At 49.4% G+C, this 24,371-nt stretch overlaps 12 protein-coding genes across 12 annotated transcripts; 5 read left to right on the top strand and 7 right to left on the bottom strand.

Moving 5' to 3' along the window:
- Positions 1-233: 233 nt before the first annotated feature.
- Aud_005175 (uncharacterized protein) lies at positions 234-598 on the top strand (the record flags this gene model as incomplete). Its single annotated transcript, XM_043290106.1, has 2 exons — positions 234-347; positions 413-598. The coding sequence occupies 2 exons, from the start codon at positions 234-236 to the stop codon at positions 596-598; spliced, it is 300 nt and encodes a 99-aa protein (XP_043146041.1).
- A 634-nt stretch (positions 599-1,232) lies between these two features.
- Positions 1,233-4,902, bottom strand: Aud_005174 (lipase family protein; the record flags this gene model as incomplete). The annotated part of the gene is made up of 2 exons (XM_043290105.1): positions 1,233-4,481; positions 4,540-4,902. 2 exons carry the CDS (start codon positions 4,900-4,902, stop codon positions 1,233-1,235), a joined length of 3,612 nt encoding a protein of 1,203 aa, XP_043146040.1.
- Positions 4,903-5,461: 559 nt separating this feature from the next.
- On the bottom strand, positions 5,462-6,891 carry Aud_005173 (lactate 2-monooxygenase; the record flags this gene model as incomplete). Its single annotated transcript, XM_043290104.1, has 4 exons — positions 5,462-5,799; positions 5,873-6,515; positions 6,578-6,599; positions 6,683-6,891. 4 exons carry the CDS (start codon positions 6,889-6,891, stop codon positions 5,462-5,464), a joined length of 1,212 nt encoding a protein of 403 aa, XP_043146039.1.
- A 1,178-nt stretch (positions 6,892-8,069) lies between these two features.
- Aud_005172 (putative MFS transporter) lies at positions 8,070-9,718 on the top strand (the record flags this gene model as incomplete). Its single annotated transcript, XM_043290103.1, has 4 exons — positions 8,070-8,247; positions 8,303-8,403; positions 8,469-8,616; positions 8,673-9,718. 4 exons carry the CDS (start codon positions 8,070-8,072, stop codon positions 9,716-9,718), a joined length of 1,473 nt encoding a protein of 490 aa, XP_043146038.1.
- Positions 9,719-10,466: 748 nt separating this feature from the next.
- Positions 10,467-11,422, top strand: Aud_005171 (acid phosphatase pho5; the record flags this gene model as incomplete). Its single annotated transcript, XM_043290102.1, has 2 exons — positions 10,467-10,512; positions 10,596-11,422. 2 exons carry the CDS (start codon positions 10,467-10,469, stop codon positions 11,420-11,422), a joined length of 873 nt encoding a protein of 290 aa, XP_043146037.1.
- A 913-nt stretch (positions 11,423-12,335) lies between these two features.
- Positions 12,336-13,665, top strand: Aud_005170 (uncharacterized protein; the record flags this gene model as incomplete). Its single annotated transcript, XM_043290101.1, has 2 exons — positions 12,336-12,418; positions 12,513-13,665. 2 exons carry the CDS (start codon positions 12,336-12,338, stop codon positions 13,663-13,665), a joined length of 1,236 nt encoding a protein of 411 aa, XP_043146036.1.
- Positions 13,666-14,496: 831 nt separating this feature from the next.
- Aud_005169 (nascent polypeptide-associated complex subunit family protein) lies at positions 14,497-15,359 on the bottom strand (the record flags this gene model as incomplete). The annotated part of the gene is made up of 2 exons (XM_043290100.1): positions 14,497-15,065; positions 15,314-15,359. 2 exons carry the CDS (start codon positions 15,357-15,359, stop codon positions 14,497-14,499), a joined length of 615 nt encoding a protein of 204 aa, XP_043146035.1.
- An 893-nt stretch (positions 15,360-16,252) lies between these two features.
- Aud_005168 (NAD-dependent epimerase/dehydratase family protein) lies at positions 16,253-17,164 on the bottom strand (the record flags this gene model as incomplete). Its single annotated transcript, XM_043290099.1, has 1 exon — positions 16,253-17,164. One exon carries the CDS (start codon positions 17,162-17,164, stop codon positions 16,253-16,255), a length of 912 nt encoding a protein of 303 aa, XP_043146034.1.
- Positions 17,165-17,539: 375 nt separating this feature from the next.
- Aud_005167 (putative short-chain dehydrogenase/reductase family protein) lies at positions 17,540-18,655 on the bottom strand (the record flags this gene model as incomplete). Its single annotated transcript, XM_043290098.1, has 2 exons — positions 17,540-18,393; positions 18,472-18,655. The coding sequence occupies 2 exons, from the start codon at positions 18,653-18,655 to the stop codon at positions 17,540-17,542; spliced, it is 1,038 nt and encodes a 345-aa protein (XP_043146033.1).
- A 781-nt stretch (positions 18,656-19,436) lies between these two features.
- Positions 19,437-20,026, top strand: Aud_005166 (uncharacterized protein; the record flags this gene model as incomplete). Its single annotated transcript, XM_043290097.1, has 2 exons — positions 19,437-19,444; positions 19,510-20,026. 2 exons carry the CDS (start codon positions 19,437-19,439, stop codon positions 20,024-20,026), a joined length of 525 nt encoding a protein of 174 aa, XP_043146032.1.
- Positions 20,027-20,341: 315 nt separating this feature from the next.
- On the bottom strand, positions 20,342-21,399 carry Aud_005165 (palmitoyl-(protein) hydrolase; the record flags this gene model as incomplete). The annotated part of the gene is made up of 5 exons (XM_043290096.1): positions 20,342-20,447; positions 20,506-20,894; positions 20,962-21,015; positions 21,085-21,175; positions 21,317-21,399. The coding sequence occupies 5 exons, from the start codon at positions 21,397-21,399 to the stop codon at positions 20,342-20,344; spliced, it is 723 nt and encodes a 240-aa protein (XP_043146031.1).
- A 1,537-nt stretch (positions 21,400-22,936) lies between these two features.
- On the bottom strand, positions 22,937-24,362 carry Aud_005164 (uncharacterized protein; the record flags this gene model as incomplete). The annotated part of the gene is made up of 2 exons (XM_043290095.1): positions 22,937-24,282; positions 24,332-24,362. The coding sequence occupies 2 exons, from the start codon at positions 24,360-24,362 to the stop codon at positions 22,937-22,939; spliced, it is 1,377 nt and encodes a 458-aa protein (XP_043146030.1).
- Positions 24,363-24,371: the final 9 nt, after the last annotated feature.

Here is a 24,371-nt window from a genome sequence, read left to right as displayed (position 1 = left end):
GGCGCATTTGACAGAAGGTCGTTGTCTCTTTCAACTTTCCGATACAGATCAATTTGGGGCTCCTGCGCGGATGACGCGACGCGTGACTCCCGCTGGGGCTAATCAATCTATTCCCCCATTGGTCAGGCGGTAGAGAGAGGCAATTCTACAAATGTTCTCATGTTGCAGATCACAGCATCAACATCCTGCTGTGTTAAGAGGTCATCACAAATAGAACAAGAATACCTGTCAATATGCCTGCTCCTAAAAATGTACCGAAGTTAGTCTTAGCTGCTGCTGTCACGTCAATTACCATAGCCGGAACTCTTTATGGCGCGAGTGTCAAGACCGAACAAGAGGTTACTCAGGTATGATCTCTCGACCCATGGCAAAAGAGTATGTCGATATGACTGACTCGTTCTGCGTGGAATAGACGGTTCAAAAATCTCGAGAAGCTACAGTTGATGAACGAATTGCGTCACTACGGGCCATGCGACAGAACCTGTCATCGAAGAAGGAACTTGTCGAGAGACAAATCGACGACCTTGAGAAAAGAATTCAAGAGAGGGCGCAGAAGGGCCTCGGCGAGAAAAAGGAGACGCCCCATAATGAGCGTTGAAACGATACTTTGTGACCCTATTAGGACTAACTCGGCCATGGTCTTCCTTTCTTGGCTGCTATCTGTTCGGCATCATATTGCTGGTTCAGCTGCTGCTAGGGTCCAGTCCCAGCCGCCGATGGCTGATCGATCAGGGCTCTGGAACCAAGCTACCGGAAAAGTCCACAGCAGTATTTCGGCTATGCTAAGATCGGCTTTAGCTGAACTTCGGCGCCGTTCAGCCTGTGATGCAATGGCCTGTATTAAGAGGATGAAGAGAGGCTGCTCGAGAACGGAGTCGTTTGAAGCAGGACTGAGTACTTCGACACGTACAAGCTATAGTCTCGCGAGGTGTACATTTGGATGCCCTCCACCCCCGCCAAGGAGACGATTTAGTGGTAAAGCCTATTATCCACGCTCACAGACAGGGGTGCCAGTGTGTGCATGGAAATTCTATATTAATTTTGGCAAGGCCAAGAGCATATCAATTGAAATTTGGAGCTATGAAATGGGGTATCAGGGGTATGGAGTCAAAGTCAATCTATACATAACACCGAATATCGTGGTCTTTAATCAACGAGTGACATCCCGGAAACCATGAAACAGCAAAGTAATCATCAGAAATATTCTCCCACTTCATCGATTGGTAAGCGTATCAATCGTCAAGGATACCTTGCGCAAGCGCCGCCAGACTTGCCTCATATCTTGCTGGGTTGTGATCGCTGAACATTCCTGACCCAAATCTCAACTCTCCAAAAAGGGACTCGACATCTCGGATAAACTTCAACTGTACCCTCGTTGCAGGCCGACCAAGCATTGGGTAGCCGTCCCCGCCAAAGTCAGACGTAAAGGCATTACGTTGAAGAACACGCATCGTCTCTACCACAAAGACCTCTCCAGGGGGCAGGAGCTTGGGGGCACACATCTCTTCTCGAAGCGCCTTTAGTGTTTTCCACGCCCAGGCGTCTTCTCCAACGCCTTCGCCAGCGTGCAGAAGCATGGGTGCTTCATGGACATAAAATTTGTTGACAATGCTTTGCCTTAAACCTTCCCAAACTCGGTATCGCACATGTGACTTAGTCCCAGAAGTGTCGCTCTTGAACGCGACAGATACAGTGTGCATATCGTGCAAGATGCCTAGAGAAAGACTTGGTACCACATCTTGGCCGTTGACGATCGTCGTTATTAAGCCACGTGTTGCACGGCGTAGCAGTGGGGACATAGCAGACGGGGGACCGTACGCATAGACATGGATTGGACGTCCAGTTGGGAGATAGAAGGGAAGGCGGCTCTCTTCAGCTTCATCGTCATTGTTTCCCTGGAGCATCCGCCGTGCGGCAGACCGAGGCGTAGCGGTTACGAACGAGGTTCCAAATTGTTCGCTGTTGGGTACCGAAATCATAGTGGCTAGAAGTGCGGCAACGCCACCCCCTAAGGAATGGCCGCACAATACTACGCCGTAGTCTGGGAACTCTTCAAGAGCGGCCCTGATGGTGATCATAACTCTTCCGCCGCCTCCCATTAGAAGGCGCCTTGCCGAAGCATGCATACCCTTGTGAACTTTCCAGCTTCTGCCTTGCCATACGAGGTCATCATAATCGCAAGTCATATCAGTGAGAACGTCTTCAAATCCCCAAGTTCCTCTGAGAGTCAGAACAACAGCTTTGGAAGCATGGTCCAGGCATACATAATGAACCAAAGGGAAACCGCTGTCAGTCTCCCCCGCAGCATTGGTTCCTCCCGCCGGATCAACAAAAGATGACAAGAGGATTGTTGACGCCGGTAGTCCTGTGTGCACCGAGAAATCAGAGTGTTCCTGGCTGTCAGTTTCCAGGTCAGGAATAGCCTGGGCTGGTCTCGTCACACCCATCACCTTCAAGGCATTCGATCCATATGAGGCTGAGGAGAATCGGCAAAAGCGTCTGATGTTCTGTACAAAATGTTGCTCTGGGAATATACCAGGGATTATGCCGTCACGGGTTAGCGATCTGATAGTGTCTATATCGTCGTATGCGCTCTTTCGTGCACGATGAGCAAGTACGAGTGACGTCTCCGAGCCCGCTGTTGCTAAGGAGTATATACTTGGTGCGAACGAGGTAGTCCTCTGCTGCCAACCCGACGACGTTGGGCGGCCATCTGTACCTAGAGACAAAGCCATGTCTGTCTCGGATCGTGTCAATGATAAGGAGCTGCTACTTCGCACATGGGTTCTTGTAGCGGCTGGAGAGTTTGGTCGTGTACCTGCGGATCGGAAGGAGTATGAGTCTGATTGGGTGATGAAAGACTCCTGATTCAATTCCTGGACGGTGAAATAATCAAGCTGCGCATCACTTTGGGCCTTGTTCGGCGTTTGCACTCGACGTGTCTGACTGGGAGATGTTCGCAACCATGTGTCATGTAGGGGTGATCTCGGCACTCCTCTGTTCGCGACCGGCGACAATGTTCTGTCCGTGTGAGGTCTTGTCGTCTTAATTGCTCTTCCCGCGACAGTTGGCGTTGTGGACATGTCATGGTGGGTGGATCTCTTGTCAGCAAGGAGCCCTTTCTGCATCTTGTTACGCTGCGTCGCATTCTTCGAGACCCTCTGAGCCTTATCTAGAGAAGATCGTTGTGCTGCTCGTTTGCCAGCCTCGTCTCTCTCGACACTAGCTGGTTTTACCTTCTGCGCCAATCTTGTTAGCGACCCTTTCCCGAAGGCACTTTTAGACCCTATGCTTGGTTCGTTCACAGGGCCACTGCTGGAAACTTCACGATATTTTTTTGCACCGCTCGACTTAGCATCCCGTGCTGTTCCTATCGAAGAGCTACGTTCTGAACTCGATTCCGGTGCGATGTGACTATGACGCTTTCCATATTCAAGATTCTCTATGTGTCCCGTCGTTGAAGGCTGCTCATTGGATAGCCCTTTGCTGTTGCTGATCCGCGCCTGGGAATCGTCATTTTTGTTATCCGTTTGCGTTTTTATATCAAGCAAGGTAGATGGTAACGCAGGAAGACTTTTCGCAGCTGTCGGAATCTCGAGTCCTCGTGCATTGGAGGTCTCAGGCCTGTGAGACGGCCTGACATCCGCATTTTGTATTTTATTGAAAGCAGTCCTGAAGACAACCGTGTGCTTGGGTAGTTGGTGCATAGTAGAAAGAAGACCAGTGTTTTCATTCGACCGGTCATTGTGAAAACTTTCCCCAATCATCATCATTCCGGGAGGAGCAGCAATCTCGGCATTCTCATCATCATAAATATCGACTGTTATGGTCCTCGTAGTGACCACGTCGGATCTAATTGACGCACGACAACCCCGCGGAAGTTGCCTCATTATGTGTAGGCGAATATCTTCGTCAGAGACTTGTTGATCGCTAGCTGGAAGCGACATTTGGGGCACCTCAACATGTTCGACCACACTCGACGGCCGCGGCACAGCATCGAAACGTTCCTCCTCATTGCTGGGCGATATGAAAGATGATCGTCTAGTCGCAGATCCTAGCGCATTTCGAGAATATCCTGCAGGCTCAATTGGATGAGTGCCAATGACGTCGGCCCTTGCGCCATTGTCTAAGATCACAACATCCCAAACAGTCTCATGACCGCCATTAAGGCGCATATGCCTCTCAGTGCTTTTTCGGCCCCATCTTTGAAGCATCGCAAAGCCGACAGTTCCGACGAGAAGGTCGCCGACACCGATATTGTCGGTACCTATTTCAGCATTGGGGCTTCTGAATTCCCGTCGAATAAGCGTTATGATAGCCGCAATAGCTCTTGACGATTCGGTCGAGCCGAGTATTGCGTCAAGAGTAGACAAAAGGGCCTGAGACACATGTGCAGCAGAGGAAAGCGTTGTCGACGAGAAATGAAATGTTGCGGCTGCAAAAAAAGACGCGGAGGTGACAGTGTTGTGCAGAGCAGCCAACTGGATCCTCTATCAGCTTGATGAACGGGTAGTAAGGAATAAGCATAATTCAGCATACGCTTCGTTCGAGTAACGACTCCGCCTCCACTTTCCCACGCTCGCCACTGCTTCGAAGAGCAACATCCCGCCCGGCTCTCGTAAGAATTCCTTCAATGACTGCTCTACTGAGTTCCAATCCGGTCAGCGTCGTGACTCGCGCTCCTTCAATAGCAATGCCACCGAAAAAGCTCCCCAATTTCAGAGACAATGAGGTCGATTGAGTCAAGATTGACAAAGCAGAGGCAACTGGTCGTGGGAGTAGAGTAGCCCCTGAAGTAGCTGGCACATGACTTGCGCCATCACAATTCAGCGCCTCCTCGATATCGCCTTCAGCTTCAACCCGCTTGCCAAAAAATGATCCAAAACCGAGCAGGCGCGACATTCCGAGCCATATGGTAGAAACAGGGGTCTAATGTGCATTCATTTATTGTAAAGGCGAGTCGACATGGCAGCTTCGCGACGTAATGCGACAATCAATCAGGGCTGAAGCGACCCATGGACGCATGTTGCCAAGTCGGTAGATACCCCGAAGTTGCGTCAGAATTCAGAAGAGCCTGTTCCTGGGAGACAAATCGCCCAACACGTAGATCGGTGGCAAGCCACGAGTCACCGGCCAGGCTATGTCGCGTTTAGAGGTTGATTCGTTGAGATGCGCTGGCGGGTGACATGTGATTCCGTCTTTTCCCAACAACAGAGCGGGTCGGACGTGTTGCTTGGCCTGGCAATCTACTCAAAATTTAGGTATGGACAGTTCATCATTACAATTTACCCCTATCTGATTGTGTATGTTATGAAGTTTCTGAAATCGGAGCCGGGATTTATTCGCTCTAACACTAGGATTAAGATGAAAGGGTTCTGTGTGTGCAATGTCTCGAACGATGACCAAGACACGTGATATTCAATATCTACAAACTCGAGGCCAATGGCATATCCTCCCAATATCACATCATTGCCTTCAGGTCCCCGGGATACTGAATTTTCCTGACTTTGTCCCGGTTGCACTCGGAAATCCCGCAGATACCGGCCAGGCTCAGACTTTGCCAGAGCTCAGCGAGGAGTCCTCTCATCACCTGTTTTGCTCCTTGTTTTCCGTCTACGGCTAGCCCGTAGATTACCGGACGGCTTACTAGAACTGCCTTGGCCCCTAGACAGAGTGCTTTGATGATGTCTGCGCCGGTCCGAATACCGGAATCAAACAGGACGGTCATCTTGTCACCTACTGCGTCCACAATTTCAGGGAGTACGTCCAGTGAGCCGATAGCACCATCGACTTGCCGTCCTGTGCATTGTCAGACCGAATAAAGTGAGCTTGTCAGGGCCTTCGTTTGTTCTTTTGAAATGCGTCAACTCACCTCCATGGTTGGAAACAATAATGCCATCGCAACCAGCTTTCAGGGCAAGCTGTGCGTCTTCCACATGTTGAATGCCTTTGAGGACGATTGGACCGTCCCAATTCTTCCTCAGGAAAGCAATTTTTTCCCAGGTGTGAGGTCTGCCCGAGAAAACATCCCCGATCCATGCCCGGGATGCCGCGACGATATCCTCTTCGACCTTGGAGCCCGATTCCTTCTCAAACTTGGCGCGAAAGACTGGATCACTGAAGCCGATCTGATTGCCAACACCTTTAATGAACGGTACATAGGCGTTGTCTAGATCTGCAGGCCGCCATGCAAGGGACCAAGTGTCTAGTGTGACCACAAGGACAGAGAATCCGTTCTCTTTCGCACGCTTCAGCAATGACATAGTCACGTCGTCGTCCTGGGGCCAGTAGAGCTGGTACCATCTTTTCCCATCTCCGTTCGCCTCAGCAACTTCTTCAATAGTGCTGCTACTGGCTGTACTGAGGATGTATGGTACTCCGACCTCAGCACATACTTCAGCAAGACCTGTCTCCTTGTCCTCATGGAAGAGGCTTTGAACCCCCACTGGGGCCATGAGGATGGGGGTCGGATACTCCTGACCAAAGAGATTTACGGTCAAATTCTGGTTAGCCATCTAGAAAGTGTATCATCAGTTACCGGCAGATGAATCCACAGTAGCTACTGCATTAAACGAACCGGCTTCATCATCCTCGGTACTCTACGAGTCGACATTGTCTCTGTGCATTAGTCCAAATCCTTCACGCTGCAAATGATCTGAAGTAATAGAATGCGTAAGCTTACAGCTTCCATTGACGAAATGCCAACCGATTGGCATCCATGGTGGCTTTCTCGCCCGCTCCCCCAGCGACATAGTTGAATGATCGCGCTCCTAACGCCTTGCGCGCCTGTTCTTCGAGCAGGCGAGAGTCGGTGGTGACATTGGGCCTGAGGCCCATCATAGCTCCACGGCCATAGATCTCCGTTTGAAACTCTCCGTAGTTTTCAGGCATTTTGGGCGCGATCGATGTAGAAGAACACCTTTTGAGATGATTTTAAGAAACAGGAAGGAAGCAACGGTCAGTGAAAGACACCTAGCCTACTTCCTATCAAGCTTCTATGTGACATGATGTCAAGCCATCGCTTAGTTACCCCCACATAAGCGTAATTTTGCCTCGGCTTGGATATGCGGAGTGCACCCCGTGTGTCTCACCGAGTCACCCTCCGTACCATCAATGCCGCTGTGAGAGTCAATGCCGTTAATAGTTTATTGGTGAGTTTGGTGACAGCCTTAAAAGGCTTCAGTCACAGTATCAGAGCATCTGCTATTGTATGATCTTCGCACAATGGCCCTTTGATCACGCTGGTGTTAAGAGTATTAGAAATCAAGGTTCTGGAGGCGGGGAAGATAGTCTTCGTGGACTAAGCAGAGCATCGATGTACTGATCAGCTAAGATATCATCCTTGGACATAGATATATCATTTTTTACTGTCAATAGAGGTGGTTGCATGCAAGATGCTTAATTTTTCAGGCCTAGCGTTCAGCCAAAGAAACAGAGGCAAGGGACGGTAATGAGAGAATGATGCCTCAGGCAGACACTCTGATCTTGTTTCCTTAGGGATATCCCAACGTAGAGAGGTAGATCTCCGAAGATCATAGGGATGATCTCACATTGCAATCACCCAAAACGACTTTCGTCCAATTGATAGCAGCGAGATATGTGCTTTTTATTACCTTTCGTATTGAAAATGGTAAACTGCATTGTCGATCGACACCGTACCGTAGATGATCTAGCAATTGTACGGGACCTAGTTAATGGTAGACTAATAAATAATATTAAGCAAACTCTAAAGTCACTGATAGATAAGCATCGTGAACCCAATCAGTCAGGAATCTTGGCATTGGGCCACTGTGACACATTCTCGTTGACATTTTTCGTCTTTTCTTCTGCCCTTAGATTCTTTGCTCATGCTGTGGATTCTGCTTTTGGGAACCTTTATATATCGATTATGTGGACAATAGTCTGGCGATTCCCGTCGTTCTTCCATTGAGAGGCCTCAATCTTGTTGATCGCCTGATGAGCCAGTAACAGAGACAACATTTCCTACAGGGAGGGCAATACTCCATATTATGATACAGGACATAGTCACCCAATACTTGGAAATCAGCGCCCAATAGGTGACCCGCGCAATGGAGCATGAGCAGAAATCAAAGGCGGACGTTGAGTCACCGCCGGCTGGGATCAATGAGAGCGTGTCGGAGGACTCGACGCTCGATGAGAAGAAGGAAAGGCTTCTGATTCGCAAAATCGACTATTACATTTTGCCTTTAGTTGTTCTTCTCTATCTGTTCAGCTTTCTTGATAGAGGTAGGCTTTGGATCTTGCCTTATCTCTCTTATTAGTGCACTGATTCTCGGGGCAGTCAACATCGGGAATGCTCGTCTGTATGGGTTGGAAGAGGACCTGGGCCTGGTAGGAAATCAATACCAGGTTGCGGTGTCTATTCTCTTCGTGACATATTGTGTATGTTTTGATCCTTACCACAGCAGTCGTTGATCCACCGGTGGCTAATTGTGTGGTCTTGATAGTTGTTTGAGGTACCGTCTAACCTGGTCATCAAGAAGCTGAGGCCATCACGCTATCTCGCGTTCATTGCCATTATTTGGGGTGTGATTGCGACGCTGACCGGCATCGTTCAAAGCTACGGCGGTTTGATTGCTTGTCGACTTCTTCTAGGTCAGTGTAGAACTCACCGTACAAAGCTGCCTCAATGCTAAGGCTGAATTTTGTAGGTGTGGTGGAAGCTGGGCTCTTTCCTGGTCTTATGACATATCTCACGCTATTCTACCAAAAAGGTGAACTTGCCCTACGGACGGGTTACCTCTTCAGCAGCGCAGCCATCGCGGGAGCCTTTGGCGGTCTTCTAGCCTACGGCATCGGCTATATGGATGGCATTAGCGGGCTGAGGGGCTGGAGATGGATTATGATACTTGAAGGTATCCCGACTGTCATCCTGGGCGTGGCAACTTGGTTCGTTCTCGCAGACGAACCCGACACAGCGTATTATCTCAACGAAGAGGAAAGAGCGCTTATTGTCCGCCGCCGCAGTCGCTATGTCGGACAGACTATGTCGGCACAGAAGTTTCACTGGGCAGATGTCAGAGAGGGCTTCCTGGATTGGAAGATCTACGCTTTCAGCATCGGCCAATTTGGTGTCGATACTATGCTTTACGGCTACAGCACGTTCCTTCCGACGATCATCAAAGGAATGGGGTCATGGTCCACTCCAGAAGTTCAGGCACTTACCATTCCCTGCTATGCGTTAGGTGCACTGGCATACCTCGCCATTGCGTGGCTCAGCGATCGACTCCAGCGTCGCGCATTGTTCATCTGCATTTTTAGCGTCATATCTATGGTCGGCTATGGTATCCTTATCTCCAATGTCTCTTCCGGTGCGCACTACTTTGGGGCACTGCTCATTGCCCTGGGATTGTATGTGACAGTTGGTCTACCGCTTGCATGGCTACCAACCACCCTTCCGCGTTACGGAAAGAGGACGCTGGCGACAGGTATGCAGCTTACTTTTGGCAATGTCAGCGGGGTGATGTCGCCTTTCTTGTACAAGTCAACAGAGGCACCTCGTTATATCCGCGGCAATGCCGTGACCCTATCATTGGTCGGACTTGCCGGCCTTGTGTATGCCATCATGTACGTTTATTACCAACATGAGAATAGCCGCAGAGCCAATGGCCTTGAGGACGAGAAGGTTGCAGGCATGACAGAGGAGGAAATTCAGGAGCTGGGTGATAATAGCCCTCGGTTCCGATACACTACATGAGGTTTGAATGACTATCTTATACAATTTAGACGGACATTAGACAACAGGCATCTAGTTCCAGCAGCATTTGGAATTGATGGTTATGTCACGCTTTGGCCGTAAATCTGCTTTCCGTTGTAGCTTTCGAGATCCCTATCTACTAGTTAGCTAAACGATATGATCAGTAATATTTTCCAGTCCTTTGTTCGAGCAATGTCTGACGCCTCTGCGATCTATACTTGAGTCTTGTGCTCCACCGTGTTTGGTGCGACCTGTCTTGGCAAGTCAATCTTTCATGCGATATTTGTGACCTCTGCTATCGTCTTTCATCCTTTCAGGTGTTTCTATCCGGCTTCTTATGCCTCTTTCCCAGAAATTACCTGCCAAATAACATGTTTGATGTTCGTCCATTGTGGACGATAATTTTTTCCTTTGTAGCCGCCATCGCGAGCATCCTCTACCACAGCCGTGGTTCACTACTCATCTGTCCCAGGAACGCCTTGTTTATCTCCCAGTCACCATACTACCCAAGCTGGAATACTTGGACCCATCCATCTACTTCGGGTGGCTCTAAGGACTCACACAGAGACTGGAATCTTTTCTATCATCTCGGTGGATATGGACCTTGGGTTGAAAAACTCGATGGACATGCCGAGTCGCAAAGCATTTATCCGCCAGAGGGATGTGCCGTAAACCAGGTCCATATGGTATAGACTCCAATTTTTAATTTTCTGCATCGTTCTGGCTCCAGATTCTAATCGATGCTCAGATGTCGCGCCACGCAGAGCGATATCCGACAAAAAATGCCGGAGCTCGTATGTCAATCTCGTCAATGATGCTTTTTTTTTGAGAGGGCGCCAATGCAAGCAACGATGAATCTAACCGTCGATGACTGCAGGCCATCTCTCACTTCTCAACCGGATCAGAGACGCGAATGTCGTTCTGAACGGCTCATTATCGTTCCTGAACAACTGGACCTACTTTACTGATGAACCATGGAAGGACTTTGACCAGTTGACCAGAACCGGCCCGTATGCAGGCACCCTGCAAGCTTTCATGACGGGTGTTCGCTTCCTAACCCGGTATGAGCATCTCCTACAGCCTGGCCGGAGGACGCGGATCTGGGCAAGCGACTCACAGCGCGTCATTGACACAGCAGCGTACTTTGCATCTGGTTTTTTCGGTCTAGACTGGGAGAAGACCGATAAAGCTGTTCTGGAAGTCATCCCTGAGACATTCGACCGACACGCGGATACCCTCACGCCGGGGGATACATGCCTAAGGTATATTGAAGACGCCGACAACGGTCATGACAACGGCTACACTATGCTGGCGCGTTTCCAGAATAAGTATATTCCGGATATAGCAGCGCGGCTCACCCTCAAGGAACAGAACGAGGAAATCGGGCCGTTGACTAACCTGGAGGTCTGGAGCATGCAGGAGATGTGCGGGTTTGAGACTCTTGTACGAGGATCCAGTCCTTGGTGCAGTGTATTCACTCAAAAGGAGTGGGAATCTTTCGCGTACGCCCGCGACGTGATTCATTACTATCGTGCGGGTCCTGGCAATCCATATGCCGGCGCGATGGGTTGGCTCTGGCTCAATGCTACGACTGCCCTACTGCACGCTGGCCCTGAGGCTGGCACCACGTTTTTCAGCTTGTCAGTAACCCTGACAGTGATGCAACTACCCGTGATTCCCTGGACGCCAAAATCCACAATTTAGACAAATGTCACTATACTAACTTTCGCCTGTAGTGTTCATGACGGAGATATAGCGCCTTTCCTCACTGCTCTGGAAATCTTACAAGACTCAAGATACGACCCTTACTTGCCAGTCACACATGTTGCCGAGGACCGTACCTGGCGTACTTCATCGGTAATGCCTATGGGAGGCAGAATTGTCATCGAACGAATGGCATGCCCGTCCTCAATCACGAATAATCAGGATTCTCCCGACGAAATATTCCTACGAGTCATCGTCAATGACAGACCTATGTCTCTACAATACTGCAAGTCAGGACCGGAATTTTCTTGCCCATTAGAGGAACTCGTCGATTACGTACAGCGACGGAGACGGGAAGTAGGTGAGTTTGGGGATGTATGTGGATTGGAAGGCGATGTTGGACACATTACGTTCTTGAGGCAAGACTAGAGCAATTATAGAAAATCAGGTTGCAACCTCGAATACTTATGTAGATCGGTTGGAGCCATGTGAGTGTGGCATGTGCATGAACACTTTTGAGAGCTGGTCACTCATATTCAGCTATTCAGCATGAGTCACCATCCGCCGAACGGTCTTCTATGAGGCTATATATTGAGTATATTGAGCAGCTCAAATTGAGTGGTGAATAATAAGAGTTAAACCTTCCATACTTCGATGATGTACTTGGAGCCAATCACGTGACCGTATCCGGGCTAACGCACTGTTTATTGCAAGAACCAAATATTTGATAGAGCTCAATCCATCTCAACGAAAATCTGCTTGTGTTGCTGCAGACAACGTATAAGTATTCAGCCAGAGACAGTACTCTGCTTCCATTAGTCCCTTATTCTTCTGTACCTCCGGGATTGCCGCCCTAAAACCAACGTCTTTCTTTGTTCAGCATCAGAGCTTTGCGCCGCCGCAGCCCTTCGCCATGGAGTACCATTTTGTGCCTCCGGAGGAGCGCGCTAAAGACGACAAGGGGAATCTTTTGCCTTGGGGCTATGTGTACAAAGAGTGAGGTTTATCATTTACTAAACTTATTATTCTCCCACAATTCGGGATCTTGATATCTGGATTAGATAACTAACATGACCTCTGATTCTAACAGTGAAGCTCGCAACCCACGACGACCACCTGAAGAAAGCGGCCCCTTTGGCAAGAGAAGAAATGCTCGCTACGAGCAAGCTCGTTCACGTACACGTACTGGAACACCTGCCAAGCGCGAAAACCCCAATGTAGCAGAGTTCGGGCGGCTGTTCGCCCAGCAACAAGAGGAGGAGAAGAGTCGCAATACCCTGCCCAAGTCCTCGTCGTCCTCCAGCCTTGACAACCCACGAAAACAGACCGAGAAGGTCGCGACCGAATGCATACTTTACGGTTACAGGAGCAAGGATGGCGAGTGGAAGGTCATCGATAAGTACGAGAAGATCTCTCGAGGCTCGATCTGTGAGGATTACCCTCGTAGCGATCCCAACTCAGCGAGTGGCTTCGCGCAACTGCTCAGTGGTGGCGACGTTGTCATCCGGCCCAATCTGTCTGCGGATGCGAATCGCAAATCGAAACGCTATGCAGGTGGTTTCCACTGGATTAAGGTGACGTTTGACTCGACTATCGCTGCGGATCGCGCATGCTTCTACTCTCCACAGGAGATCGATGGCCATCTGGTCTTCTGTGAACTGTATCATGGCTCAGGACCTGCAGAAGATGCGCCGATACCTGTGGACTCATCAAAAGCCCTCCAGTTCAAGTCGAAAGCACCGCGCACCTTAACCACCTCACATTCTACTACATTTCTCCAGACGCAGGATAAAGATCGTGCAGCCACATTACCGCGGTCGTTTGCCATGAACAACCTATCAGGTGTAGCCGAAGTACCAGAAGAAGAGCAATCGCAAATATCGACAAGCACTGCAAGCTCTGCCACCGCCACAGGAGTGGAGCAACCGTCTGCCCTTCAGCAACGCAATGTCTCCAAAGAACCAAAACCAGAGTCTGAGTTCATGACACATATCCCCACAGTTCGTCGAACCAAATTACGCCCTATGGCAGAAGCGCTTCCGCCGCAGCCAACCGTGGCAGAGCGTGTACTACGATCGATCCCTATCCTCAGTTGGTTCACTGGTGATATCGTTGGAGATGGACCTCAGCTACGTGAAGATGGAACTTTTGATTATGACAAGTCTAACGCTTATTGGCGCTTCTGGTACATGGTGGACATGGTTCTGGGGACCGACATCTGTGGACTAAAGGAGGAATCGTGATGTCCTTCCTATTTGCTGCCGCCGCCATCCACGTCATTCACACTCTTGAGTCCGAAGCCGAAATCCCCTTTGATAGAGTGGCTAGACTTCAACGCAGCCCAGCTACACTCTCATATTGCTCCTCTTCTCTGACGACTTGAACGAGATTCAAGGACGGGGTGCCATGTCTGTCATCGGATACCCTGCCTATGTATGATAACACTTTTCCTCCCTTGTCAGTCTTCATCCGCAACTTATCAATCCACCACCTGTCATCTCATTGTCCTCGTGTCTGCCTTTGTCTTCATGATGCATTGGTAATATATGGAGAGAATTAATTTGCATTATTGGCGTGGCTCAAGTAGCTGTTACAGATGAATAGAACATCTCCTGATCGACATCACCAAATTACGCTACAGATACAAACAAACTACAATTTAGTTTACCTAGGTCATGCAGCAGATTTCCGACATACAGCAGTTGTACCCCGACTTGAATCAGTCGCCTATGTAGTGAATCTGGTGGTTGACGCTCTGACATATCTCTCCGGGTTAGGATACGCACGCCATTTGTGTTCAGGCGGTGGACAACCGATTCTTAATCCACAATCTCATATTGTCTTCTACCGCAGCCCAACGCCGTTCCCTACCCCGACAAGGATGACATTTTTGATCACCGCAAAGGCGGTAAAACCAGAAACAACCGCACTAAGGGCAACTGCGCACATATGAGGGTAAAAGTCCGGCCCTATTTTTTGGAGATCAAGGTCGAGTTGTGTATCAAATTAGGCATGGCATGCAATCATGTCTTTAGGTTCTCTCTGTCTCTTCCATTTTTAGGTCAAAATGCGATTTACTCAACATTGCTCTCGAAGTTCTCGCCCTCAACCAGGTCAGGGATATCGTCCTCATCCTCATCCTTCTTGCCCTCGGCACCGGCCTGCTTCTGCATGTTCTGGTAGCTCTCGGCGAGCTTGCGCAGGGAGGCGAGGCTGTCGGGGCCAAGCTGGTTGAGGATACCGGGGACGAGCTCGGTCAGCTCCTTCTCCTCGCCGTTACCGTAGAGGGCGAAGGTGTTGGAGGGGACGGAGGCGTGGACTATTTCGGTCACTTCGTCAGTTTTCTCTTTCGGGCTGGGTGGTGGGCATGGAAGCGGGAAGTCGGCGTTCAGGTACTCACCCTTGGGGGCGGCGAAGTGGATGACGTTTCCGTCTTCCTTGAACATGTTGACCTCCTCGATGGCCTGGATGGGCTGGACGTTCATCTTCTTCAGGGTGGTCTGGAGCTTCTTGTCGTCGGCACCGGAGGACTTGTGGACCTTCTTGACCTTGCGGCGGGGGGTACCCTTTCCTCTGTCGATGAAATTAGTCGCAGTCTTTTGGATTGTCAATCGTGGATGGAGTCGCTTTTTAAACGGTTTCTCTATGTTGCCGTGATCGTGATTCGAGAACGAGAGATAATGAAAGCATTATACGTACCCTAGAAGAAGATATTAAATGTTAGCTGTCAGTTGCGGACCCAAACTGCTTTCCCGTCCACCTAGGAGAGTTGCGACATCACATTGCCCAAATGGTGCGCCTCGAAGCTCTAAATGCTTCGCAAGCCGCCCGCAAAAAGCACAGATTCGGACACCAGCACCCCGAAAATCCAAAGGAAAGAACAAAACGTACCAATCCGCACGCTCGCCTGCATCCTAGCCAGCTTTGCTTGATCCATTTTGACGGTAATTTATGTGCGTTCGTAGAGAACCTAAATCTGGCGCGATGGTTAGAAAGAAGACGTCAATAATCAGATCTGTGGAACTCGGTAGGGACAGAATGTGCGGCTGCAATTCTGTTGGTAGTGGGGAGGTGCGAGGTAGGACCAAGCGGGGGGGTTCAAGGTTGCGGTACCGGGTCAGGAGGAGACTGATGAAAACACCGTCGAAATGGTGATCGAAGTACGAGGGTTGAGATGAGGTTTGGATTGACTTACCGTGACTGAGGTGGTGTTTGGTGGGAGGAGGTTGAAGTTGCTGATGATGCGCATCTCGGCTCCCCGAGCACGAAAGTTCCAGTTGTGGTTTGTGTGGGGAGTCGAGCTCGCTAATTCGTTGCGTCGGACGACTTCTGAGGATTTACTCTACAAGCTTACAGATGAATTTCCATTATACTGCTACGATTGTCAATATTCTGAACCATCATTCTACAATATCATCATCAACATCTCTTCTTTGGGTGCTTTTGTTGGGTTGTGGGTTTGGCTCTTGGGAGAATTGGGAGGCTTCTCGGCTAAACCCTAAATGATCTCAAGGCCCAACTATGACAAGACAGTGTCTCAAGGGATTTTTTGGGCGTAAACCTAGCTAAAGGATGTAACTGACTGAATGTTGAAATCGTTCATATTATCTATGGGCTGAAGAGAGGAATGAGTTTGCGCCTGCCATTGAGGCTGTCTTGCCTAGTAGTGGAGGTGGTGCTCAACTCCTCACAAGCCGCATCAATTACCGAATCCGGTAATCTCACCAACTATTTGGCTGACACCAAGCCCTGATCATAAAATGTTGACCACAGATATTGCATATCAAGTGGAGAGAGTATCCTTTGAAGTCCATTACTTCACTGATGCATTTATTGCTCTGCCTTAAAAGGAAAATAGTTGCGCCACGGGTGTTCTTCCTTGAATCCCAGGACTGATTTGATCTTGGAATTGGTCAATGGAGCCTCGAACTCCTCCATCTGTCTTGTAAATGGGACATTGGGACATTGCTGCTTGAGAAACTCCTCTGTCGGGGTCGTGCTTGTGATAGTATCATTCGTCGCGTTGAAAATCTGAAACCCAAGTCCCGACTTCCGAAGGCCCAAGTCGCACATCCGACCTAGGTCACGCGCGTCCGTATAAGACCAACCATGGGCCTTCCATTTCTCAGGTTCATAGACGTAACTGTGAAAGAGCTGTTGTTCGTATTCTTCAGGTGCAATCACACGCCCAATCCGAAAGACATAGATATCGGCACCGAACCGACCCGCGAAACCCCTTGCAACTCGCTCCCCGCAAACTTTGGCTATCGCGTACGTATCGGTTGGATTCGTATCGACTTCTTCATCTACCGGGAAAGACGGATACTCCGTGTCACCCAGTGCGAAAGACACGCCGTACACCGTGACACTGCTAGCAATAATGATCTTCCTGATCCCTAGTTTACAGGCGGCCTCGATCACATTGTACGTAGAGACCGTGTTTGCCCGGAAGGTCTCGTCATCAGGTGCGAGCATGTTGCGTGAGTAGCCTGCGAGGTGAATGACCGCATCTGGCGTTGGAGGAAGACCCGGTGGAAACGGTTCACTCAAGGCAAATTGACCAGACATGGCACTGAATACCTGACCTGATACAGTCAGGTCAGTTTTGAGTGTGCAGACTTTATCATTTGGGCAAGGAAGTAGGTCCAAATTCAGGACTGTATGTCCGGCTTTAAGGAGCTCTGCGATCACATGTTGGCCGGCTTTACCAGAACCTCCAGTGATAATTACTCGAAGGCCCATTATCAATAATTAAGGTATCAAGAGAAAGGATGGTTCGACATAGCAGTAACGATTCTTGAGCAGAGACAAGTTCTTTGAAGCGACCAGGTTGTAGGATAGCCAGATCTTCAGGGACATCTTCCCCGCTTCCCCGCGCGAGGCCGTGGATCCAGAGCTGGCAGACCGGCAAAGCATATATCCATCTGTAGAGTGAGCCTAATCATATTCAAAAGATCGCGATGATATTTGAACTAGATAGCATGATTTGGATCAGTATTCCAGTGAGGAGCGAAAACCCTGGAGAAGCAATCGAGAGAAAAGATCGAGCATACATAGTGTAAATTATAGAGCACACGTATATATGGATGGTCAATCAGGGGAATGCCTGAAAGAGGTTCAGGACGCAGATTTTTCAGAGATCTGAGCCTCTGTCCATTCCCACAGTCTCTTTGCCATATCCGCATCCGTGGAATATTTGTTGTTCTTAGCATGAATCCCGATAGGAATGTAGTATGCTCCATTGGACAAAAGCTCCCTCTTGACCCCAGCAGCCCATAGCTGGTTTAGAGCGCCCGAACGTACTGACCGAAAGAAAAGTGAGAGAGCAGCAACGCCGCATTTCGTGACGGGATCCGACGCCTTCGCATGCTCGTACAAGTTGCTGGTCACAGTACCAGGATGAATGGAGACAGAAAGAATCTTCGGATACCGTCGAGCAAGCTCAGACGCGAATAGAATATTGGCAGCCTTTGAGGCGGCATAGCGTGTCCAAGTACTAGCAGCCAACATCGCATCCGTGGATGTCATGATATCGTACGGCGGAGCAACGCAGTTGGCCAACGAGGACAGAGTTACTACCCTCACGTCGGTTGAGGAAGGGCTGGCAGCAGTCTTTTGCAATACCGGGAGCAGCAATTTCGTGAGCAGAAAGTGACCGATATGGTTTGTTCCAAATTGCACTTCAAATCCTTCTTCTGTGGTTGTTGGCGGGTTGCCCATGGTACCAGCGTTTAATATCAGGAGGTCCAGGCGATCGCATTCGGAAGTAAATTCCAAAGCAGCGCTGCGAATCGAAGCGAAAGATGCTAGGTCGAGAGGAATATGTCTGATATCCGTGGGAGTCGAAAGCTGCTGCTGGATGTCGGCGATCGCATCGCGAGCTTTCGTCGCATTGCGCGCACCCAGGTATATGCGGGATGGATGATGGTGCGCGAGCTGAAGGATTGTTTCTTTTCCAAGGCCAATGTTCCCTATCCAAGAGGAGACGGAATCAGCAAATCATGCGCAACCATAGGGGCCCCCTTGAAGGACACGGTCTCAAAGGTTACCTCCAGTAACAAAGATCACCTTGCCGGAGAGATCGGTGATATCACGTTTCGGGTCAAAAGACGCGCCCAAAAGACCGAAAGTCGATTCATTCAATGTAGGGCCGACGCTTGCGTAGAAATCCAGCGGGTGAAGGATAGCATGGGATGCGAAGGAGGCAGCGAAAGCAAAGTCGCTAAGGGGCATATTGCAGGATCAAGATATCGGCCTATCCAAAATTATCCCTAAGACGCTCGACGTTCTCCTTTCGCTCGAATTGTTTGCAGTTGTCCATGACAAGGTAAAGGTGCTTTGAAGCCACCATGGTTCAGATACGCGGACAGCGTTCCTGGATCGGCGACCGAGGTTCGTCTCCCATGGTACAAATGTTGACTAAGAGTCTAAGAACAAGGGGTGATGCTACCAGCCTACTATGTAAACAGCCGATCAGTTATACAGTGGCACCTATGAGAAAGTCCTTTGATAGGCCGTTAGACGCACAAACATCAGACCGTATTCTGCGACCAGGCTAGAGGACCCATAAGTTGGTTTGGCAGGTAGTTTTCGCGTAAGTCAAAATGGGGGCCATGAGAGTCATGCATGGAAACCAGTCATATCCTTGCTGCAGCCAGCTCACACTCCCTGTCCTCTACCGCACACACGTAACAAGACAGATCATCCTTACTTCTAGTCCTCCTAGCCTTGGGTCAACACCAATTTGCTTGTAAAAAGGCAGAAGATGCGCTTTCTCTGTCTACACGGCGCCGGGACAAGCGCTGAAGTATGTTACATCTGACTTGGATGTGCAAATGGTGGAAATAGGAGGCTGACTGTCGAGGATAGATCTTCGAGATTCAGTCAGGTATTTGAACCACGCCCAGAGACTATTTCCGGAATTGCCGGTATCATCGATCCTTGCAGTAACAATCAAGCACAGGCGGAATCACCCAGGAGCTGGAAGATAAGGGCCACGAGTTTGTATTCGTCAATGGACGAGTGACCTCCAAGCCTGAAGCTGGTCCGTAGACCTGACAAGGGTTTTCCATCTGCTACAACTCTAGTCCTCTAACCCAGATCACAGAAATTGAAGGCGTTCTAGACGGCCCATTCTACAGCCACTACCCCCGCGATGTTTACCCAGGCGAAGACCTTGCCCGGGCATTCGAGTACACACTCAACATCATCGAGAAGCGAGGGCCCTTTGATGGCGTGATGGGCTTCTCTCAAGGCGCTGCGCTTGCATGTGCTCTTATAGCCAACCATGCCAAAACCAATTCGAAACCTCTCTTCAAGGTCGCCGTGTTCATCTGCGGTGCGACACCCTACGAAAGCACTGGGCTTAAAGAGCTTGTTGCCGAGGACGGGAAATATCCCGTCACAATCCCAACGACGCACATCGTGGGTAAGCAAGATCCGTATTACAAGGGAAGTATGCATCTGTACGGTATGTGCGACCCATCTAAGGCTGTTTTTTACGACCATGGTTCAAAGCATCATATCCCGTTTGACCAGGCGAACACTATTGCCATGGTGTCCGCCATTGAGAAATCCATCGAGCGGGCTTTGAATAACGAGTAGGTAATTCGGCGCGGCTTGCGATGGTTTGGACGCACAATTGATAGACCATGATTATGATAGAGTCACGAAAGGAGACAAGTTCTGTGACCTCCTAGTCCAGTGTAACAAGTTCTAGTACTATGCCGTTGCATTCGAAGGTGTCACTCGATCACAGGATGCCAGTGTTCAACGCCGCTTATTAGAAACAGCTCGTATATTTCTATCTCTTGCGCTAAATATCATCAATAGGATTGCAAACAGTAAAATCAAGACACCGAAGATATGACTTTTCAAATGTGTTCCTGCTAAAGCCTGAGGTTGGATATGGTCATCAAGTCATAATCCCGCAGAAGCCTGCCCGTCGGCCTCTGGAGGGATAACCTTCTGGAGGAATCGCGCCAGATCCTCAATTTCTACTGGGTCGGCGGAGTGGCCCAAGTCACTGAAAAAGAGAAATAAGCAAAGAACAATTTACGTCGGCGGATATGCGGAGAACTCACGGATAAGACTTGAAAGTGACATCCTCCAAGCCGATCTCTTTCATCTTTTTCGCCGACAAATCACCGAAGTCGAACAGCACGACTTCATCTTCCAAGCCATGAGCGAGGAAGAAAGGAGTCTTCTTATTCGGCCAGTCTTCCGGAATGTAATTCTTGATCTTGTCACTGAGAACGAGATAACTGGACAGACCGAAGACACCACCAAGCTTTTCCTTGCAAGTAATACCAGTAAAGACAGATATGGCAGCTCCTTGGGAGAAACCACCCAGAACGATCCGTGAAGGCTTGATGCCCTTATCAATCTGTTCCTTGATCAAGGTGTTGAAGTATTCGCGAGATCGAAGGATACCCGGCTCGTCCTGGTACCGAATGGCTGATTCATAATCGAGCTATTGCAATAAATAGGTTAACAAATAGATCTCATCTCAATGTCAAAGTAAGCGAGGGGTAGCTCACCTCGCGACCAAGCTTCGTCAAGTCGTGCCATCCGGGCATCGTCATTCCAAAGTTCTGATTTAACAAAACAATTAATCGCAACTCCGCAAATAGTTCTATGACAAAGGAATCGTCGCAGCATACCACTGTGATTGGGATCATAGGCGCATTTGGAAAGATGAAAGCCACCTCATCGAACATGCCGCGACGACGCCAGTTCTGAGCAAGAGACATCCTTCGCGATAACACGAGTCAACTAGACCACTCCGGCAAAACTTCCTCGAAAAGCAAATCTTACCATCCTGCGCCACTAAGTGAACAGGCAGTAGAAGTCAGTCAAAGAGTCAATGGCTTAGTACCACAGCAAGCAGCTAACCTGTCGCCCAGTCCATGGGCCATGATGACCGTCGCCGTGTGCTTCTTGAGCGCCGGCACAATGTACGGTGCGCGCGGAGCCATTCTGGGAGTAAGGAAATTATGGCAAGACTGCAATAGAAGTCCGATCAATACTGATAGGTACAGAAGCAGAGAGTGAGAAAGATGTAAGGATGGAGTTTGCATCAACACGATCCCTCAGACAGATTAAACTCCGCAATTCTGCCGCCGAGGTTGCACAGGGCTTCACCGCCGTATACTCCATAGATACTTATACGTCAGCTTGGAGACAAATGTTGATATCAATCATCGCAGGCACACTTGGTAGCATGATTGACAGCATTTTAAGCTAATGCTCTCCACTTTTCGAGGTTTATCTATGGGTTTGTCATATACGAGTGATGTGTCCGCAACCTTGGAATGGTACTGCACGGAATTGTGGTTCAATCCAGCAGTAACCGTTCCGGCGTTCCCAGGGACAGCTTCAAGGGACTGATTTGTTAACCATATGTCGTATATCAGCATAAGATCCGTAGAATTTGCCTTATCGACGAGACCTCTCAAGAAGGAAACAGTCAAACTAACCATAGCTCAGATTCCAATTATGGCATATCGCGATTCTATCCTAGTAGAGTGAAACAAGTCCCTAACAAACCTCATGACTAACATTCCCACAATCAATTCCCATAACATGTCTGCAGTGTCTGAAAAGGGCGAAGAACTGCATCATCAACAGTACTTCTTTCGCCAGAGACTTTCCAAGAATCTCGACAGGCTCACGTCGTTGCTGCCCTACCCTAGTGTAGGACGAAAGGAGCCTCCCCTGCATACTGACCACGAATCGTGAAACTCCTGAAATTGCGAAGAGCACCCGACGACGCAATCGTCAAGCCGGACCGTTGGAGATTGTTGCAGTTCAGTCTCAACGAGCAGGGAAGGCCATGCATGTTGCACAGTTGCACGGTCTTGAATAGTGCCCACCTTCAGGCCAAGATCCTGGGCCATGTTGTTTCTAGGGAAGTCCAATAGGCTAGTAATGCAGTCTCGATATCATATACAAGCGCAATTCCACCGTTTACGACTGAGGGATGGTCCTATTCCTGCATGCTCTCATTGGGAGATTTTGGACTTGTTACAGATTCGTCGAAATCTTGCAAATGCCTCTGCGATACTCGCGCCGAAGTGTCCCCACTGCAGGCTAATGAAGTAGTTGTAGATGTCAGTCGGGTACTGGGTAGCGCTGACTGGCCGGCGGACGTTGTATGGTTTAAGCAATGCCGGTTCGTCTTCGAGGAGACTTACAGCAAGTTAATTTTCTGATAAGTTTACTGAAAGGAACTACCTAGTCAAAGATATCGATTGGCCGGTCGATGTGTCACTAGGGCTCAACAAGATAAGTGAGACTGACCTGTCCACTAACACTGGTTCTTGGGCAATGCAGATTTGTCATATCCTAGTTTAGGTACACCATTGCCAATCAGAACTAACACTTCATTGTAATCCACAAACTATTTCATAGCTTCCTTTGTCCATGGATAACGATGTAGGAGAGGAACGTTATAGGAACGTACTACATTGAGTGAGACATTTGAGTATACCGGCACACGAGGCAAATAAATAATTAAGAACAAAGGCTGAATAGCTCTGTCCTGATCGAGTCAATGACAGCTGACATCAAATCCAACTCTACAACATGGGTCTGCCATGTAAAAGCCAACACCATACACCGATCACCACCCGTGATAACAGAAACCTCAATCGCATTCCCAGTGACACTTGCACTCTGAGAGAAGACCATTCTTCCAATCCGCGGTTTGCTGGGATCTTGATCCGCAGCCAGAACACCAACGTTAGAAACCTCAAAGCTGCCTTTCCTTGCCTTGCCGACTTTAGACAGGAAGAGGTCTTGCTGAAAGTCATCCACGTATTTGAGAAGGTTGGGATTGGCGTTCTTCCCCTTCAAATTCAGGACATTCTCAATGGTCTGCCGCGCGCGTCTCGCCTCCTCCCAGGGGAAGCCGTCACCTGTGACTTTGTTGCGGGAGAATGTATCCTCAAAATCCTGGACCCAGACGCCCATTGAATCATCCGTGATGATGTCAGGCAGCCACCTGCGCGTTGACATAGCACCAGTGCATTTGACGCTCGTGAAGTTTTCGGGCAGACGAGCGAACACCGAGCGAGCAATGGCCGTCTGCAACACTGCGGTGATGGTGGTGTTGTTCTGACGACAGCGGTCCTTCAGGGATGAAGTGACATGCTCCGGGAAGACGATATGACGCACTTGGGTCTCCAAGGGTACGATGATCTCTGAGCCCGTCCAGAGCCCAGGATCTGCCCATGACCAGACTTTCTCCTTGAACAAAGTGCTAGCAAGGTTGAAAATGGACACTGAAAGTGGATGAACTGCCTCGGAATTTGGCAGCAGCGGTACCTGAGGTGGAGCTATGACTGTTTTGACTTCTTCGGGGGCTGCTGATGAGGCGGTTTCATACAATGCCTGGAGGAATGCTTTGTGGAAGGCTTTGCCAGATGTTCCATCACCAATGGCATGGTGGTATACAAAAGCAGCCGTAAACCGCCGTTCGTTTGTAGCATCGGTCAACACACAGAGTCTCCAGTAGGGTAATGGTGATGTAAAAGGCGTGTTATGCTGCGTAGTCAGAAGCGTCTCCAGCTCAGTGTCTGGCTCATCTGCTTCTGGAAAATCATGGGAGCGCTTCTCAAACGAGACCGATTTCTCCAGATCAATATCCGGAAGACGCGCAAAGTAAGGTTCCTTGGTGTCTTCGCCCACGGGGATAGCAGATAGAATTGGATGTTGGCCAATGAGTCTTCCACAGGCTCTGTATATATAGTCTTTCACAGGGACATTGTAGGTCTCCGGAAGCGTGTAAGTAGCCGCCACAGACACATTCAAGTAGAACTTGAGATGATGTCTCGCTGTGGAGTACCTCTCTAACAGACCTGAGGATGATCAGCTTTTGGGTGCAACAGAAGCAAGATGCTTGCTCACCAACTGCACGCAGCCGCTCAAATTGGTCCATATTTGACGT

This window comes from Aspergillus udagawae, assembly GCF_001078395.1.
Source record: "Aspergillus udagawae IFM 46973 DNA, scaffold_3, whole genome shotgun sequence".
Taxonomy (NCBI): Eukaryota; Fungi; Ascomycota; class Eurotiomycetes; order Eurotiales; family Aspergillaceae; genus Aspergillus; species Aspergillus udagawae.
The sequence above is the reverse complement of the archived record's forward strand: the minus strand, read 5'-3'. Positions and strand labels throughout refer to the sequence as shown.